The sequence below is a fragment of the Quercus suber genome, unplaced genomic scaffold (assembly GCF_002906115.3).
Source record: "Quercus suber isolate HL8 unplaced genomic scaffold, Cork oak 2.0 scaffold_499, whole genome shotgun sequence".
Classification (NCBI taxonomy): domain Eukaryota; kingdom Viridiplantae; phylum Streptophyta; class Magnoliopsida; order Fagales; family Fagaceae; genus Quercus; species Quercus suber.
This window is the reverse complement of record NW_027069948.1, coordinates 152,909-172,907: the sequence shown is the minus strand read 5'-3', so window position 1 is coordinate 172,907 and position 19,999 is coordinate 152,909. Positions and strand designations below refer to the sequence as shown.

At 31.5% G+C, this 19,999-nt stretch overlaps 1 protein-coding gene across 1 annotated transcript; it reads left to right on the top strand.

Moving 5' to 3' along the window:
* Nucleotides 1-1,567: 1,567 nt before the first annotated feature.
* Nucleotides 1,568-9,032, top strand: LOC136063207 (uncharacterized). The gene is made up of 2 exons (XM_065763237.1): nt 1,568-2,169; nt 8,810-9,032. The coding sequence occupies exons 1-2, from the start codon at nt 1,568-1,570 to the stop codon at nt 9,030-9,032; spliced, it is 825 nt and encodes a 274-aa protein (XP_065619309.1).
* The last annotated feature ends 10,967 nt before the right edge of the window (nt 9,033-19,999 follow it).

Below are 19,999 nucleotides of genomic sequence, written 5' to 3'. Positions count from 1 at the left end.
TATTTTCTTGATATCTCATTTGTTTTAACTTCGATTTTGGCTCGTGAATTGTTTTTTCGAAAGAAATTTCATGATCTTTAAGATTGTTTAATTTACCTCGATTAGATGGTCGGATAAAAAACTCAATATTTTGACCAATCCTGATCAAGGTTTAGTTAGCGTTGGACAAATTTACTAGAAATGGCAAGTTTGGTTTTGGATTATTTGTCCCATAGGATTTTTTTTTACACTGTTCCCAACTTTTGGATTTCAAAATCATGGTTTTCACCTATGTTTCAAGATCTAAATCATATTTTGGTACATTAATCGGGGCTAAACAAAATACAGTATCAACAAACTATTTTAAAAAAGTTTTGATACCACTTCATAAAAAATATAAATAGTTGTCAAAAAATCAATAGTTTTTTTTTTCTTTTTCCATAAAAAATTCTAAAAATATTTTAAAACTAATATGCAATATCCTTAGAGCATTTGTTAACTTTTATTGTATAATATATATATATATATATATGTAGGTACTCTGGAAAGATGTCTTTCCTCTTTCTACCTTATAAGGGATGAACCAATGGAGTAAGAGTACCATTAGTTCGGTTAGGTACTCAAGAATTCTTTGCCTTTGGCTTTGGCTTTTTTGGCTTGATTGCCTTGCCTTGCCTTTAGCTTGAATTCTTTTGTCCCACATTGGAAAGATGTCTTTCCTCTTTCTACCTTATAAGGGATGAACCAATGAAGTAAGAGTATCATTAGTTTGGTTCCAAAAACTGAAGAGTTTAAATCCAATTAAATTCTAAATCATATATATATATATATATATATTGATAAACTATTACATATTTTAGAAATGTATGGGTTAAAAAAATTGTAAGCTAATACTATGTACAATTTGAATCTCTTCTAAAAAAATATATATACTTGCAATTGTTTTTAATTGTACCTATACATATACACGGTGTTACACACTGATTTAGTATAATTTGTAACACTAAAGGGGGGCATTATGGAGGGTAGGAAGTGGAGAAAAAAATGAACATTTGGCAGCAACGTTGGCTGCCAAGAAAACACCCAAAGTTTCTGCCTACTTGCCCATTGGAGAGTTTTGAAAATTATACCGTAGATTCATTTATTGACCCAAGCACCAGAAGATGGAATGAAGAGATGGTGGATGGATTATTTGTGGAAGAGGATGCTAAGTTGATCAAGAAAATCCCCCTAAGTCGACATGTGACAGAGGACACTTTGTATTGGCCTTACTCGACCTTAGGAAATTATACTTGTAAGTCCGGATATAGGTTCCTTAAAGAAGAAGAGGAGCTGCAATTAAATTCTCAAACTCCTCCTATCTGTTGTAAGCGAGTTTGGAAGGAAGTATGGCAGATGCAAGCTCCTCCAAAGATAAAAAATTTTCTTTGGAGAGCTTGCCGTAATGTACTTCCAACCAAACAAGCTTTGATGCAAAGAAAAATTTTAGAGGAACCAATCTGTGAGAGGTGCAAATTGGAAGTGAGGACTCGGTGCATGCTTTGTGGTCATGTCCAGAGCTGGATGCAGTGTGGGCTGATCAGGAAAAATGGGGTTTAGGTGCGAAATTGAGTTCACATGTGTAAGGGAGCTGCTGTCATGGATGATAAAGGAAGGGAAGTCTTTGGAGCTGTTGGCTTACACGGCATGGACTGTTTGGAATCAAAGGAACAAGGTGAGGCTCAATTTGCAAGCCTGTCCGATGCACCATGTTGCTGAACAGGCAGCTGAATTGTTGGCGCAATACAAAGCCAACACAGAAGCATCAGGTACACATGTAAGGAGTAACGGAAATGGAGGATACAGGTGGAGAGCACCACAAGCTGGTTTTGTGAAAGTTAACTTTGATGGAGCGGTTTTTGATGATGCAAATAAGTCAGGTGTTGGTGTTGTAATAAGGGATAGCTATGGTGCTGTCTTAGCTTCTTGTTCAGAGAAGATTCTGCAGGCGTATAAAGCTGAGTTGACAGAAGCGTTGGCTGCTTGGAAAGCTCTGTCGTTCGCACATGAGCTGGGGTTCCAAAATGTCATTCTCGAAGGTGATGCATTACATTTGATTCAAGCTTTGAAATCTCAAGAACAGAGCCTATGCGCATTGGGTCTGCTGGTGGAGGATGTGAAAATTTACTCAAGTCATTTTCAAAGAGTGTTGTATTCTCATGTAAAAAGAAACGGCAATGGTGTAGCTTATAATCTGGCGAGACATGCTATAAGCATACCAAATTTTCAAATATGGATGGAAGATGTACCTTCTCATATTGTTTCGGTTTTACATTCGGATGTAACTCATTTACATTAATAAAAGTAGTCAAGTTCTTTCTCCAAAAAAAAAAAAAAAACTAATAATCTATTTCCTACTTCCTACACCCAAATTGGCACCACAACATCTTATTAGTGGGCGCTTATGAAAAGAGTGCACCTTTTTTTTTTTTTGGCTGGATCGAAGCTTTTTTTTTTTTTTTTTTTTTTGAGAATCGAAGCTTGTGAAAGAATATCAAGTTGTTGATGTGTGTTAAATTTCTTGTGAATTTAATGTGGACTTTGTGTCTTTAGACTTACTTACTAGGTAAGAAAAGGTATAAGTATAATGACTCACTCCATTGCTGTTTAACTTTAACTTGCTTTGTGGCTTTGACCCCAAAGGCTTTGTATTTTTGTTTTTGTTTCCTTTTTATTTATTTTTGGTTCAAGAATTTTGTTATTTTTTTTTTGCCTTTTTTTTCCCTACTATACAAAGTTCAAATACAAAGAAAAAGCATAATTAAGTTGAGGTCTATCAGCTCTGATAAATCATTCATTGCAACATGTAGGAGTATTTTTAGTTCTTCCACCAACCCTTTTGCTACACACAAAGTGACCAATCTTCTTGTAGGAATTGCATAGTCTATAGGGAAAGAGCATGAAGACATAAAACTTTTTCCTAGATTGTTAGCCCAGTCTTTACCTTCCATTTCTAGCTTTTAAACTGTATGTTCTTCCGGATCAATTGTGTTTATTAAAATTTTCAATAAATAATTCAATAACTTTATAATTTTTTAAAGCGAATCCAAATATACTATGCAGTCAGTGATATGTAGGGTATAGTTAATCATAATTAATGGGAAAGAAAAGCAGTGAACAATATATTGGGAGGTCAAGAGTAGAATAGAAGTTAATTTTAATATTTTAGACCCTGCATCCATTTATTTTTTTTTTTTTTTTATAATAATTTTGAAATTATTAAAAGAATATGTTCATTTTCATTTTTCTTTTCATTCTAATTCGAGACAGTTTATATATCATTCGACAGTTTGGGGTTCGAAAAATGTGTTCATTTTCTTCTTCGATTTTTTTTTTTGGATAAATATTTTCTTCTTTTATTTTTTATTTTTATATATATATATATCTAATTTCAAAAATTTTAGAAATGAAATATAGTATATAATATCAAACTTATTATGAAATTTAGACCGCATTCTTCAAAAAGTGGTCCTTTAAGTAAGCACAGCCTTTAGTCCAACTAATTTTGACGACCTAAGTCTGCTTAAGCAATGAGTGCAGCTTTGGAAATGTTCTAGGATACCAGCATATAATATTTATATATGAAGATGACAAGTTAAACTTTTTTGGGTAATGGAATCTAATTAATTTCAGACTTATTAGGGTTTCAATAACTACATTTTAATTTGTTGGAATATTCTCTTATAAAGGAGAAGAATAAGTAGTTAATATAATATATTTAAGTTTATATTTATTGGTGTAAGGACTCAATTTGGATTGACCCTGAATATGAATGGGTTTTCAGCCCAATCCAGCCCAAACAATAAATTTATAGAGAGCGGGTTAAAGGTTTAGGCGCTGGCCATCGATCACCATGCATGAACTTTCCTTATAAAAAATACTAAGAGTTTCTTTACAAATGGGGGGGATGCTCCTCGGCCTGTGGCCGAGGAGACCTTTTTGTTCTCTCTTTTTTTCCCCCTCTCTTTTTACTTTACTTGCTTTTCTTATATAGTTTTCATCTTCCTATCTCCTTCTTCCATCTGTTGATCATCTATTTGCCTTTCTTCTGGCCGTCAGTACTCAAGTGGTTCACTCTGATCGACGTTATCCTGCCAAGGGGTTGCCTCCCCATTAATGCGGCCAGGGGGGTTAGTTGAATGCATTAAATGCGAGAGTGACAGGTTACTTTGGGGTTAGTCTTTCTCAAAAATCATCCTTGTCAGGCCGAGGACAAGGAGGTCCTCGGCGTGGATTGGGAAAAGAGGTTTTCCCCAATTTAGCCTTGAATGGTCTGTGCTCCTCGGCATGGGCCTTGGGCCTGCTACACAATGGGCCGAGGCTATCAGGCCCACGGGCCCCACAATTGGATTTAAATCTTTTAAGTTTAAGTAGTGTATCAATATATTATAAGGAGAGTGTTACAACAATTCTTAGAGTTTATTCTCATAATACATAGATTTCTAATAATGGTGATTTTTTCCCTTTACAAAGTTTTTCTTAAAAATAATGATACTGCTTTAATTATGTGTGAATCAATACCAATTTTTATACTATTTAAATTTTTTATTTTTTGATTCAAAGGGATAGAATCTTATTAAAAAGAATTTTGTACACTTTGATTCTTTTTAGGACAAAGTTTAGCTATAAAATTATTTGTAACTTTAGGTTATAACCTTATTCAATAAAATGAACATTACTAAATATTTTGAAATCTAACCATTAAATTATATGTTTTTTACGCTTTTAATATATATGTTAAATTTTTTGTCAATCGGATATTATTAATTATATGATTTATAAACTTATATTTTATGCATAATTTTAAACTATAAAAAACTTGCAATTTAAATAATTTATAAAAGACATAGCTATTGATCTTTAATTTTTTAGAAATTTTGGAAGCATGGGGGATATTCATATAAGAAGATTATGTAATCCAATGATGGATTTATCAAAACTCACATCCAATAAAAAGATATTGAATAAGATTATAACCTTAGGTTACAACCAATTTTATATTTAAACTTTTTTTTAATACCATTGTATTTAAATTTATTGATTTTGTAATTGTCCCTAAGGTCAAAGTAGCAGAACGTACGCCTCAAAACTATCTATTTATTATGATATATCAACTTAAGTACAAATAATGAGCCAAGGGCTTTGTAGCTAAATTAACATTTTTCCATGCACAAAATGCTAAATGGTCTAGGAGAAGGGTTCGAACGGCAAAATTAGCCATAAGTTGTAATCTAAAAAGAAGTACAAATGAGGATGTCTTAGAGAGCAAAACGCATGACTCTTGCCTCAGGCTGATGGTCTTTGGAGAAGAACAGGACCCTTTTTCTCCAAGGGTTTCGCCCCTATGAATTTCATTTACTTTTGGTAGTGATCCAACAGGATTTTAATCTGTACTTTTTTCAGAATTTTTATTTTTAAATTAAATCTCTTACTTATAGGCCAAAAAGGTGAGTGTGATTCATGGCAGACAGAGACTTTGATAATCTGTAATAAAGAAACTTTAATGTTGAATATAGTACAGTAGATAGATGAAAAACGCAGTTAGAAATTAATGAGAACTATGTAATCATGACTTAGCTATTATATAAAAAACCTGTAATTTAAATAATTTATTAATGACATTGTTATTGATCTTTAATTTTTTAGAAATTTTGTAAGCATGGAAGATATAAGAAGAATATGTAATCCAATGATAGATTTATCAAAATTTACTTCTAATAAAAAGATATTGAATAAGATTATAACTTTAAATTATATCTAATTTTATAACTAAACTTTTTTTTTTTAATGCCATTCTATATTTCTATTTAAATATATTTATTTCGTAATTGTCCCTAAGGTCAAAGTAGCAGGACTTACGTCTCAAAACTATCTTCTTATTGGATTCTATTCCCTTCTGTTTGCTTTGATGCGTGTTGTGCGGAGTCTTCAAACCAACGTAGAAAAGCCGACTCTTGTTAGTGTAGGGAACCTTCCTCAGCTCCCACTAAACCATTCCTTATAAAACAAGTAAAGTTCCCGTTGTATTACACATGAAACACAGCAATTTTAGCTATAATTATATATTGTGACTAATTATTTGTTATTGTCTTATAAATTCACAACTTTTTTTTTAACCATTCATAATTAATTAGCTACATGGCAATTGTGTCAACCGTGACAAAAGTTGTACTATAGTCCTAAAATTTTTGTTTGCATACTCTTTGCCTATGCATTAAGTGGTGGAGCCACATTTGACATGTGGTCAAATTTTAAAAATTATCTCGGAATAATAGATTCTAAAAAAGGTGGGGGGGGGTCTCAGCTCCCACTAAACCATTCCTTATAAAACAAGTAAAGTGCCCGTTGTATTACACATGAAACACAGCAATTTTAGCTATAATTATATATTGTGACTAATTATTTGTTATTGTCTTATAAATTCACAACTTTTTTTTTAACCATTCATAATTAATTAGATACATGACAATTGTGTCAACCGTGACAAAAGTTGTACTATAGTCCTAAAATTTTTGTTTGCATACTCTTTGCCTATGCATTAAGTGGTGGAGCCACATTTGACATGTGGTCAAATTTTAAAAATTATCTCGGAATAATAGATTCTAAAAAAAGGGGAGGGGGTTTGGCAAAAAGTAAATAATTGACTGTTAATGATTTTGTCATTTCATAATACAGTGGTCCAAATGCGCCTTTTAAAAAAAGAAAAAAAATTTAACAAAAACAAACTGCTCATTTTTTAACAAGAAAAAAAAAAAACTAATAACAAAATTATGATTCTCCTGTTTTAAAAGCTTACAAACTAATGTAACAATATATATATATATATATAAGATAGAAATTCTACTCTAAATTAATCTAAGTGTATATATGTGCAAAACTCCCTTCTATTTATTTGAATCTTGACCTTTACCCTAAACACTCCACAAGTACTTATACTTGAGGAGCAACTATCATGCTAAGGGTGCATGATGGTTAACAATATATTGAAAGCAATTAGTATTACATCAATATCATAATAAATAAATCACAAAACTACTATCTATTTTACTACATAATATATATTTGCAAATTGATATAGAAATGAATTTATTTGGTGTCACATCAATAATATAATAAATAAATTTCTTAATTACTTATTTGTTATGTCTTAACTATTGATATATCAATTTGTAAGATTTATTTAGTAAAATTTATAATAGTTGTCACATCATTCTAAGTAAATTCATTACACCAGTAAAAGAAAAGACACTAAGGGTCCGTTTGGATACCGTTTATTTTGCTGAAAATTGAAAACACTGTAGCAAAATAATTTTTAAATGTGTAAATAATGCCGTGGAACCTATTTTTAATGAAAATTTTGTCGAAAAAAGAGACTTGTGAGTCCTGTGAATAGTGCACAGAACCCACTTGAACTCATTTAATGCTCTTCTCAAAAAAAAGAAAAAGTGAAACATTGGACGCCAAGACTTTCATCAGTATCCAAACGGATACTAAATAGTTGTTTTTGCATTATGCGTTTTTCTTTTGAAATAAATCTAATACTTTAGCTAAGTTTCCCATGATTTACCAATCAAATATAAGTCACATTTATCATCATCATCTAATTATATGTCAAATGTTATTGAACCAAAAAAATTAATTAACATTGCCAAGGAAAATAAAAGAACCACACTTCTAACTTTTTAAGTACCAAAACAAATAACCAATGTCAAAAAACTCAAGCCATTTGCATAAAAAATGTTAAATAATCAATGAATATGTTTTGAGAGCTTACAAAAAGTCAAAAACTATACACATTAGTACTCACACCATACGGATACACTTGATCACATGGTGCATGGTCACAAGGAATGAGGTGTCTGTTATGTTTATTGGCTTTTGTGACCAATTTTAATTTTCAAGGAGACCAAGTATATATATTTTTATTTTTTATTTTAAAATTTCATTTTTATATATATAATATTAAAAAAAAATTAAAAACTCAGCCCCAAAGTCAAAGAATAGCTCGTCCATGATTGCATTTCAGTGATCTCACAGCTTGAAACAATTCTCTCAGCCCCATTGCCCCACCCGAATATGACTGCATCTCTCTATATAAACTAAAATAACTTACAGGAAGACACAACTTTCGTTTGATTCTGTATATCCACTTACTATAGTCCTAAAATTTTTGTTTGCATACTCTTTGCCTATGCATTAAGTGGTGGAGCCACATTTGACATGTGGTCAAATTTTAAAAATTATCTCGGAATAATAGATTCTAAAAAAAGGGGAGGGGGTTTGGCAAAAAGTAAATAATTGACTGTTAATGATTTTGTCATTTCATAATACAGTGGTCCAAATGAGCCTTTTAAAAAAAGAAAAAAAATTTAACAAAAACAAACTGCTCATTTTTTAACAAGAAAAAAAAAAACTAATAACAAAAACTAATAACAAAGTCAAAGAATAGCTCGTCCATGATTGCATTTCAGTGATCTCACGGCTTGAAACAATTCTCTCAGCCCCGTTGCCCCACCCGAATATGACTGCATCTCTCTATATAAACTAAAATAACTTACAGGAAGACTCAACTTTCTTTTGATTCTGTATATCCACTACGACACATTTAACACAACCAACTCAAAAATATGTCTCTCTCCATTTCCTTTTCACTTTGTTCTACCCAAACATCCTCTATCTCTATCTACTCCTCCAAACAGGTGAGAATATATAGCTGACTATATTTAATTAACATTTTTTTTTTTTATTGGTTCCAGTGTTGATAGAATTAATTTCCTCTTGGTTACTGCAGGGAACAAATGTCATTGCTTTCGGATCTTAAACTTGCAGCTCAAATACTTGGCCTGGTGATCCTCATCATCGCGCTCGTTCTTACACTACGCAAGTTTACAACTAACAACACCGATAATGCTACCCAAAGGTTTCCTGGCGACAACCTCGCCGGCGGCCATGGCGTTATAAACAGCGGCCAAGACAATCTCCAAATGATAGCTGTGAACGTCAACCCTGTCTGAGCCTCCAGTGTTCTATGTACTATGTAGGCTTCCTGGTTATCCATGCTCTCTTTTTACTTGTTGGTTTGTTTGAATTACGTGTTATGAATTATCTCTTCTGTGAGGTTTGCAATATTTGAAGTCATCCCCACGTGTTTTTTTTTTAATTTTTTTTTTCCTCCAAGGTTTATGAATAATAGTATGGATCTGGGCCTTTTTCTTTCTACTGCTCGGTTTGGAAAGTTTTAATAGGGGAAATTTATTTGAGCCTCCAAACCAAATCTTCTGTTTTGGGCTTACAAAATAAAGGTGTGGATTTGGATTTGGATGAATTTTTATAGAAGGCTGACCCAACATCACCAATTTGAGATCATTGATGCATATGTATAATTTGCACTTTTATATGATCTGGAACAGGGTTTCCATGTGTTTTCTCTAACAAAGGGCCATATAAGGGTTGTCTTTTGGTCATGTTTGCCTTGTCAATTTGGCATCTATGCTTGTCTTCATGTGTTACAAAGGAGTTCTTTCCAAATGCTTAGATTTTTGTTACTGCATGGACATACAAATTACAATAGTAACAATTCAAGTTCATAAAAGTTGGGAGTGGCGCATATAGTGTGAGGCCTATAAATATAGTATCCAGTCCAAATTATTGGGTTTAACCCAAAACAAGAGCAGATAAGTAGCCCAAAAATTGTTCATCTTTTACAATCTTTTTTAACTCAAATATTATATTTGTTTTGGGTTTGGTTCGGCTCATCCTGGAGCATATTCATTTGTTTTGGGACACTTTTATGATGAGAAATGTGGGCAAACCCACTATCACGAATTCGAATATACTATTAGTATTAACTCTCAAGAGACTTGTATAAATAAAAAAAAAAAGGCTCAAGAGCCTAACAATAAAATAAAATAACCAAACAACCTCTCTTTTTCAGAGTTTTTAATTATTATTTTAATTTCACTTTAATCCTATATTTTCAAAAAAAAAAAAAAAAAAAAAAAAAAAAAAAAAAAATATTCAAGTTCATAAAAGTTGGGAGTGGCGCATATAGTGTGAGGCCTATAAATATAGTATCCAGTCCAAATTATTGGGTTTAACCCAAAACAAGAGCAGATAAGTAGCCCAAAAATTGTTCATCTTTTACAATCTTTTTTAACCCAAATATTATATTTGTTTTGGGTTTGGTTCGGCTCATCCTGGAGCATGTTCATTTGTTTTGGGACATTTTTATGATGAGAAATGTGGGCAAACCCACTATCACGAATTCGAATGTACTATTAGTATTAACTCTCAAGAGACTTGTATAAATAAATAAATAAAAACGCTCAAGAGCCTAACAATAAAATAAAAATAAAATAAAATAACCAAACAACCTCTCTTTTTCAGAGTTTTTAATTATTATTTTAATTTCACTTTAATCCTATATTTTCAAAAAAAAAAAAAAAAATACTTGCTAGCATACAATGGATGGAAAATGTTGCTACAGCAAACATAATTTATGTCACATCTCTAGCTTCACGTCATCAAAGAAGCCTCGATTTATTGAATTTTGTTTTATGCATTAACATTTTTTATCCATCAAATTCCATCAAGGGTCTTTTGAAATATTCTAAAGTATAATAATGATTTTAAAACAAAACTAATGTTTATGACCCAAATATACAATTTAACCAACAAATTTTAATAAAATCATCCAAAAACTGACAAATTCCAATCAAGCAATTGGCATTTTTTTTAGTAATACTTAGAAAAAGTAAATCCCAAATTTGATCGTTGAAATTACATCCATAGCAAAAATGTAAAATAATTTTTTTACAAATTTTTAGTGTCGACCAAAAATAAACAACCATAAATAAATATAAATGGTGGGAAGCTATGCCCTAAGAAATGAACCAATGGTGGCCTACCCTCCTTCGGTCATTCATGGATAGCAAAAGCAATTAAGCAACTCAGACATGTTTTTTCTACTGTCACTATCACTGCTTTACTAACCCAAAATTTATTAGAGAGAATAGCACATAAGGAAAATTTTTAGATACTCCTAGAGCATAAAGAAAAAGTGCTCTTTCCTCTCACATTTACAATAGAACCCACCATGAATGTGGAAAGAAGAAGCACCATTCTTTATGCTCCGAGAGTATCTAAGAATTACTCACCACATGGTCCACGATCCAAATCTATAATGCAATAGTCTTATGTTGACTTTTATGCAAGGTGTAGATGGAAAATCTTTAAGGGATTGTTGTCTTATATGAGACTGATTCTCAACAAAGTTGTAGATGGAAAGAAATCGTTTTAAAATTCCAATTTTATGTATTTTGGAAGCAAGAGATCTGATTTAAATGAAATTTAATATATTTTCTCTTTTCTCTTTAATGTTTCTTAAGTATAGGATTTAATAAATAAAATTGCATATGGATTTTAGTTAACTCAACAAGTAAAGTCTCTGATGGTTGAATAAGAGATCTAGGATTCAATCATTACCTATACCAAAAATCGATTGGTGTCTTAGTCTAATGATAAAGAGCATCATCAATAGCGAACGCCGTAGGTTAAAACACACTCTAAAAAAAAAAATTGCATATTTTTTGCCCTTATCTTATAAATCATCATCTCCTCTCATTTCCACCTTACAACCAAACAAAGATAAGGTCTTGGGGGCATATGAACAAAAGGAGAGAAAATTTTACAATATCATCAATTTTTATCATTTCTTCTCCCTTCAAACTTTCAAATTTAATCTCTTGTTTCTTTGATTGATAATGGAAGGAATCATATGAAAAGGTAGGGGAAAAGAAACTTTATTTTTTCTTTATTTTTATTAGATTATTAGAATGATAAGAGAGTGGTGGAGTCATGTTGTTGCTTCAAAATTTTGAATTTTTCTTTATAATTTACACACACATTTATTCTTAAGAATTTAGTGTTTGGGCATCAAAAATCTGATCTCCCAAAAGGATAATTGAGCTAAGCAAATGAACAAAAATAATTTTTTTTCTTTTTAAATGGCTAGATGAACTCGCTAGTGGCCTAGGTAGCACCTCATGAAGAAATTTTATTATCATTAAATACTAGTGTAAGTGTGTAAAATAATAATTTCTGTTACAGCAAAAATGTTACATCAATAAAAAGGAAAATTCATTCTCAAAAAAAAAGGGGGGGGGGGGGGATAAACAATTTTGNTGAACATTATTATTATTATTATTATTATTATTATTATTATTATTATTATTATTTTATAAATTTCATCATATCTATGCCGTCCGCTTCTGATGAATTCTCTCTTTATTATCGAACCAAAACATTGTGCTCTTATTATTAGATCAAAACATTGTATTCTTTATCATCAGACCAATATACCAACTGGTTTTTAGTGTAGTCATGGATTGAATTTCAAATCTCTTATTCAACTATTAAAGTTTTTACCAATTGAACTAACTAGAACCTAAACTTTACATATTTTATTTTAGAGAATATGACGGAAGTTAATATTTTAATTTAATATTTCATAGAATTTGTTGTACATAAGTCTCTTAAAAATACATTGAGAATAATTTTAAGGGATAAACCAACTATAATTATTTACATTTTCTTTTGTTGTTGAGGGAGATAAACTAGAAGCAAGCTAAATGATTCAAAAGTATCATTTTAGAGGAGCAAAGTACACTGCTGAATTGATTGAAAATATTATGCATGATATGTAATAGATATAGAGCACACAAAAGAATATGCATATATAAAGATTTATATGTAGTCATGGTTTGACGATAAATCTTGTAGGAATTGCATGGTCTATAGGGAAAGAGCATGAAGAAAGTAGACTTTTTTCCTAGATTGTCAGCTGAGTCTTTACTCTTTACCTTCTATTTTCTGGCTTTCAAACTGTACGTTTTTCCGGATCAATTGCGTTTGTTAAAATTTTCAATAAATAAGTCAATAATTTTTTTTAAATAAATTTTTAAAAGTGAATCCAAATATACCATGCAATCAGTAATACGTAGAGTATAGTTTATCATATTAAATAGGAAAGAAATGCAGTGAACAATATAATGGGAGGTCAAGAGTAGAATAGAAGTTAATTTTAAAATTTTAGATCCCGCATCCATTTTTTTTTTTGTTTCTTTTTATAATAATTTTGAAATTATTAAAAAATATGATCATTTTCATTTTTCTTTGCAATCAAATTCAAGACAATTTATATCATCTGACAGTTTGGGGTTCGAAAAATGTGTTCATTTTCTTCTTCTATTTATTTATTTATTTTTGATAAAAATATTCTTCTTCTATTTTGTTTATATATATATATATATAATTTCAAAATTTTTTAAAATGAAATATAGTATATAATATCAAACTTGTTGTGAAATTAGACCGCATTCTTAAAAAAGTGGTCCTTTTAAGTAAATAATGCTTTTAGTCTAACTAATTTTGATGACTTAAGTGTGTGTTTAGTAAAAATTAAAATATCAGTCTTTTGGGTCCCAAAAGACCGCATTCTCTCTTTATTTTATAAATTATTATTATTATTTTATAATTTTGCTACTATTTATAGGTTTCATTACACATTTTGATACTATTCATGAGTCTCACTATACTATTTTAGTTAACTTTTACTTTTATCTATAGTATTTTCAGTACAAAAATTTCAATTTCAGTAAAATAAGCAGGTCCTCAATCTTTATTCTTTAATCTTACTTTTCCTTGTTAAATTTTTAATCTTCAAAATTTTCAAGAGTTTTATTTGTTAATAGTCTACTTTTAATTTAGAGATAATCCCTTAAATTATCCCCTAAATTTTAATTATTAATATCCATTAACTTACCATTATCCCTTTTTTTCTATAAAAAATTATATCTTTTTTTTTTCCTAATTAAGGATATTATTATTCGTATTAATTAACTTCTAATTAATTTCCATTAAAAAAAAAAACTTATCATTAGTTTTTATTTAGTATAAACTCAGTATTATTAAAAAAAAAAAAAACGCTCTGGAAGGCGGAAGGCCGCGTTTATTTCTCCCATCAAAACACCTAATAAAAATCAAAAGGCCACACACCATCCACACGGTTCACCATCTGGATTTGATTTCTTCCCATCAAACAGAGAGGGAAGGGCAATCTCCAAGAGGAAAATCGGCGTTGTGCTTCACCGAGCGAGAGAGAGAATCGCGTCATCTTCGTCCTCCGTCGTTTGCTCTGCTTTCACCGCCGCTCGTCCTCTTCCCCACTGCCAACGACATGCGGTCGAAATGGGTTTGATCTTTTTAAAAAAAAAAAAAGAAAAAAAAAAAGAAGAAGGCTGGAAGGCTGAAGGCCGCGTTTATTTCTCCCGTCAAAACACCTAATAAAAATCAAAAGGCCACACCACACGCCATCCACACGGTTCACCATCTGGATTTGATTTCTTCCCATCAAACACAGAGAGAGAAGGACAATCTCCAAGAGGAAAATCGGCGTTGTGCTTCACCGAGCGAGAGAGAGAATCATATTTGCATTAGTGTAGTTTGATGGCAGTGGGACAGTTCATTTTAGGGTGACTTGGTGTTGTGGACGTAAGGTGATGAGTTTACTACTGAGTTTGGTTTTCTTCACAAATTTCTATTTACAATCATATCCCTGACATTGAAGTGTTTAATTACTTTCAAATTACAATGATATAATTTGTATGCAAGGAAATCAATGGTGGATCGAAATGTTTCTAAAACATTGGTGACCATCTCTGTTTGGGGGTTCTCTTTTAAACTTTCAAAAAAACAAAAGAAAAATCTCTTTCTGATTGTCAGACATGGTTTTCTTCTAACATTAAATTTCTTGTGGGGTTTTGCATTTTACTTGTTGCTCATGTTTTGCAGTGTTGGTGTATTTCGTATGTTTGCATTATGAATTTTAGACCTATATTTGCAAGACATTTTAAATTGGCTAGCATGCTAACAACTCTGCTTCCTCCTTGTGGTGCCCCCATTCTTCAATCTGCACTCTTCATTTTAATTCTTGTTAGTTTCATACTTTCATATTGTTGGCATAAATTGGGTTTTCGCTTATACTTGCGCTAACTGTATTTTTTGCTTTAGAGCTTTTTCGTTTGGTTATATCAGTCTTATTTGAACATTACTACCATTCGGTTTGTTAGGTTGAGCATCAGATATAGCTGCGCTTTTGATCCTGGAAATCTATTTTCAGGTGTGGGGGTGCTCTTTTCGTCACCTCTAAGTTAAATTATTTGATTTTTGGGTACTATTTTGGAGTGTGTTACATGTTCATTTTTAAAATCTCATATGCTTTATTTGATTTCAAAAGGAACTGTATATCACTCGTTAGCTGCTAGGTGCGAAAGTGCATCTTATTATTGGTTGAGGCCTCCATCAAATGCATAGAGGCACTCACTGGACATTGGGCTGACTTTTGCATCTTATCTGTTTTTTTTTTAATTTCAAAATGAACTATACATCACTGATTTAATTATTACATGAAATTTGGCTTTGTTATTTTGAGAGAATTAAATTTGGGTTAGGTTAGAAAAAATTTGTCACTACTTTTTGAGAATCACTTATCTGCTTTATTTAATTTCATGCGATCTACCTATTAAAAAATTTAAACTTCTTGTAAACAGATTCTTCAAAAAGTAGCCTTGAAGTGAAAAGAGCCAGAAAGAGCATCACTACTGGTTGTGTAAAAAATTTAAAAATTTGGCACTACAAAAAGTTAACTTTAACTATTTTGTTATCTTACTTTACAAAACACTGAGGGCCCGTTTGGTAGAGCATCTTAAACATATGTTTTTAGTTTTTAAACAACATTATACACTTTTTCACACATTTTTTCACCCACACGTATTTTAAAAAAATACAAACAACATTACTCAAACTACTCAACCAAACGGGCTTCAATATCAGTAGTTTTATTTTAGCATTCAACACAATAAAATAATATAAACATAATAAAATAATATATTTATTTCAATAAACTATAACTATCATCACTAACACAATAAAATAATATATATTTTAATAAAAAAAAAAATTTTCTTTTACCCTCTTAGCTAGCAGCAAAAAAATAAGAGGGTTATGCACTGTAGCTCAGCAAGAAAAAAAGAAAAAGATAAAAAGATTTAGCATTTTAGTAAAATTCCTACAACAATAGGATACTACTCATCTTTATCCCCTGTTTGAGCAATTGAAGATTTGTAAAATGTTTTAGAATGCTACCTGTTTTTTAGATGGAGTGCAATAGAAAATTCATCAGCTTTTTAGTCTTTTTCACACCTAGACTCCTGGTCACACCTGGGCCTATCTTAACACATAGGAAAAGAGATCGAAGGTTTGTCTTTAATTTCCATACTCCATAACCGGTTCACACCTTTTCTTGAGGGCTGATAGGGGTATGGAAAAATTCATCTACTTGTTCACACCTTTTCAATTTCTTGCATGATTGATGATTATTCAATTGTACAATTTGCCACGAAGTCTATGCATGTAGGCGGCCCACGGGAGGAAATGAGAATCTCTCTCTCTCTCTTTTATACAACTCTGTTTTCTCTCATAATTTTCACATATTAATATATATTATATATATTTTTTTTTTTTTTCCTTTTCAGTGCTTCCTCTCTCTCTCTCTCCCCAGGAAAAAATTGTGCCCAACATTCATATATGTTTTCTAAACATCATTTGAAGACTAGGGATTAACTTTATTATCCATTAATATTTTTAAATTGGTATATGTTTAACTATAAATGAAAAATTAATGCTTACCAATATGAAAATATATATTTAATAATTAAAAGGTACCCCCATATAGTACCATAACTGTACGACTTTTCTAATTAATTAATTATTGTTCAAACAAATTTTTTTTATTAAATTAAATTAGCTAAAATGCAATTTACACATTCGATGGAGCAGTCTTTAAAGAAGATAACAAATCCGGACTTGGTGTGGTCATTCGGAATAGCCAAGGTCAGGTCATTGAAGCTCTATCCCAAAAATTACCTCAAGCTTACTAAGCAATGGATATTGAAGCTCTAGCTGCAGCCCGTGCTATTGAGCTTGGGACATAACTTGGTATTATTCGCGCCTTTTTGGAAGGTGATTTGGGGATGATTGTTAAAGCTCTGGCTGATGAGGTTTTTCAATTGGCTTCCCATGCTCCTTTGATACAAGATACGAAGATATTATCTCAATCTTTTTTCTCAATTGCTTTACTCTTACGCTAGGAAATAGGGCAATAAGGTTGTTTATGCTCTAGGTAGATATTCTATTAATATGCCAAATTATCTTGTGTAGATAGAGGATGTTCTATTATAATTATATTCTGTACTTTAGGCTAACATAGCCGGTTTTTCGTAATTAAAGTTCATTGTCTTTTTCCTAAAAAAATAAAAATAGTTTGACTAAAATTTATTTCAAACATTTAACTTTACTCAATGGGTTTAACCAAGGGCGGATCTAGGATTTTAAGTTAGAGGAGACTGAAGTATAAGCCAAAAAAAAAAAAACTCCAAATAGGCATCCATATAGGATTAACAAATTATAAATACACAAAATTATTGTTTTTTAATATATTAAGATGCAATCATCTACCAACAAAGAAAAAAAAATGTTAAGGATTTTTTTTTTTTTTTAATTTCAAGTTAGGCATTCACAATAGTTGTGTTAAAAAATTTAACTTTTAGCACTTCAAAAGTTATCTTATTTATTTTTACTATCTCACTTTACAATATACCCAATATCAAATTTTTATTCTTTTACCACTTTATTTAAAATAAAAAAAAATATCCATACACCTCTTAAACATTGGAGTTATAGCCCTAATACCCTTGAACTTTTATTTTAGCCAATTTAGTCGCTAAACTAAACACACGTGCCAAATCACAACTTCCATTTGTTTGGCTATTTAATACTAACATCTACTCAATCACGTGATACGCACAGGTGAAAAAAAATTTCCAAGCCGATTCACAAAGAGATGGAGAAACATTCTTAAGAGAGAAAAACGGAGGTGATCAGAAAGAGATCACCGATTCTTGTGGTCTTGCTGCTACTAGCGTCGTTCTTGGTTCTGACCGGCATCTCTCTTCCTGATGCAGAGGCGGCCAAACGTGAGTGACTTGGAGAGGAGCTGAAAGCCTTTGATCAACAAGGAAGAGAATACCCTTTTTTAAATTACAATCTAAGAGATCCAAGAAGTTTCAAAGTCTGCAACTTCAGAGCAAAAAGATTGTTCCCACCAACTCAAACATAATATCAAAACTGTTTTTTTGATATTCTGAACGTCAACACTGTCTGAGCCTCGAATATACTATGTTGGCTTCACATCATTTAACATATATAAAGTTGAAACAGAGTGTGCAGTGATCCATGCTCTGTTTATGTTGGTTTGTTTGAATTACGTAGCTTGAATTGAATTTTCCTGTGGTGCGAGGTTTGCAATTTACTTATGTATTAATTTTCCCATTTTGCAGAATATATGTTTTGTGGATCTGTTGTACTTTTTAATCCTCTATTGAGGGGTTATGAAAACTTGAACTATTTGGTTTTCTGATTGTATTAGTAAAAGTCATGCTCTGTTTTATTTTTTACCCCAAAACTTGTTGAGGTCTATGAATAAGAGTGTGGATCTCGGCCTTTTTCTTTCTTCTGGCCAGTTTGGGAAGTTTTCAAAGTGATAATTTATTTGGGATTCCAAAACCAAATCTTCTGTTTGGGCTCACAAACTAAAGGTGAATTTGGATGGATTTTTAACGAAGCCCCAAATCAACATGATAGGTCACTTTTTTCATTCTTTTTTTTTTTTCGGGAAATGGTTCTTAGATGTTTTCCTAATCACCAATCAGAGATTATGATATGCAGATCTAATTACTCTTTGGTATAATCTGGAACTGGGTTTCCATTTTTGTTTTCCCTGACAAACCAAATAAGGGTAGTCTATTAAGTTTTCCTTCTCCATTTGTGCCATCTTTTCCTTGTCCATGAAGACGCGTATAACTTAATGAAGACATGGGCTGTGCACGTGCCAAACTTAAGCTCAGAATCTGTTATTAGGCTTTGACAGCTGTCGTTGTTTCATTAGAGGATAATAAGTTTGTTAGAGTTTGTTATTTTTTTGGCACCTTTTTCTTTTGCTTGGGACTGATTCTGCTATGCTGTATAAATAGCAGAGCAGTAGATATTTATTTATTTTTTTGATAAAACAGTAGTAGATATTTATGATTGTACTCTCCCATTTTTCATTAAAAAAAAAAAAAAACTCATTCTATTTAGAGAGAGCTTTCCTTTTCTTTACGGTAGCCTATGACAAAAACTTTCAGTCCAAACCCCCTAACTTGTTACGGTGTTACCCCCTCTTTTTTTTTTTATTGGATAGAAGTTACCTACTCTTTCTTCTTGATGAGAATGCAAAATGTCATATTTTTATCCCTTAATGTTTAGTCTTTTATATTTATTTGGTACCTAAATGTACTCATTATTATTATATTTTGATTTATGATGCAAATTGAGACATTAAGTGCAAAACGTAGTTAATTGGGCGATTCTGGACAGCTTTGATATTGCTTCGTAATTTGGGCATAACTCTCTCATCCGAGCTCCGATTGAGATGATTCAAGATGCTATGGAACGCCAAGACAAAGCTCTACAACTTTCATGTTTTGAGTTTTGAGAGATACGGGATGCATCAAGGTCGAAATCGGGGTTGAAGTTGCTGCACCTGCATTGTTGACGTTCTGGAATATTCCTTTGCTTGAAATTCTAATATGCGGATCTGATGCGGTTTATTTTTGGAAGCCTCTAGATCTGATGCACGAAATTTCCAGCTGAAAAACACCATTTTCCTAGTTATATTAGGACTTTGTTTTATTTTTAATATTTTTCCTTAATTAGTCAAATTTGGATATTATTATTGAGAATATTTTTAGGAGATTTTTGTAGGCTTGGGAAAGGGGAAATTAACGTGTAAAAGGGGGAGGAGAAATCAGAATCAGACATACAT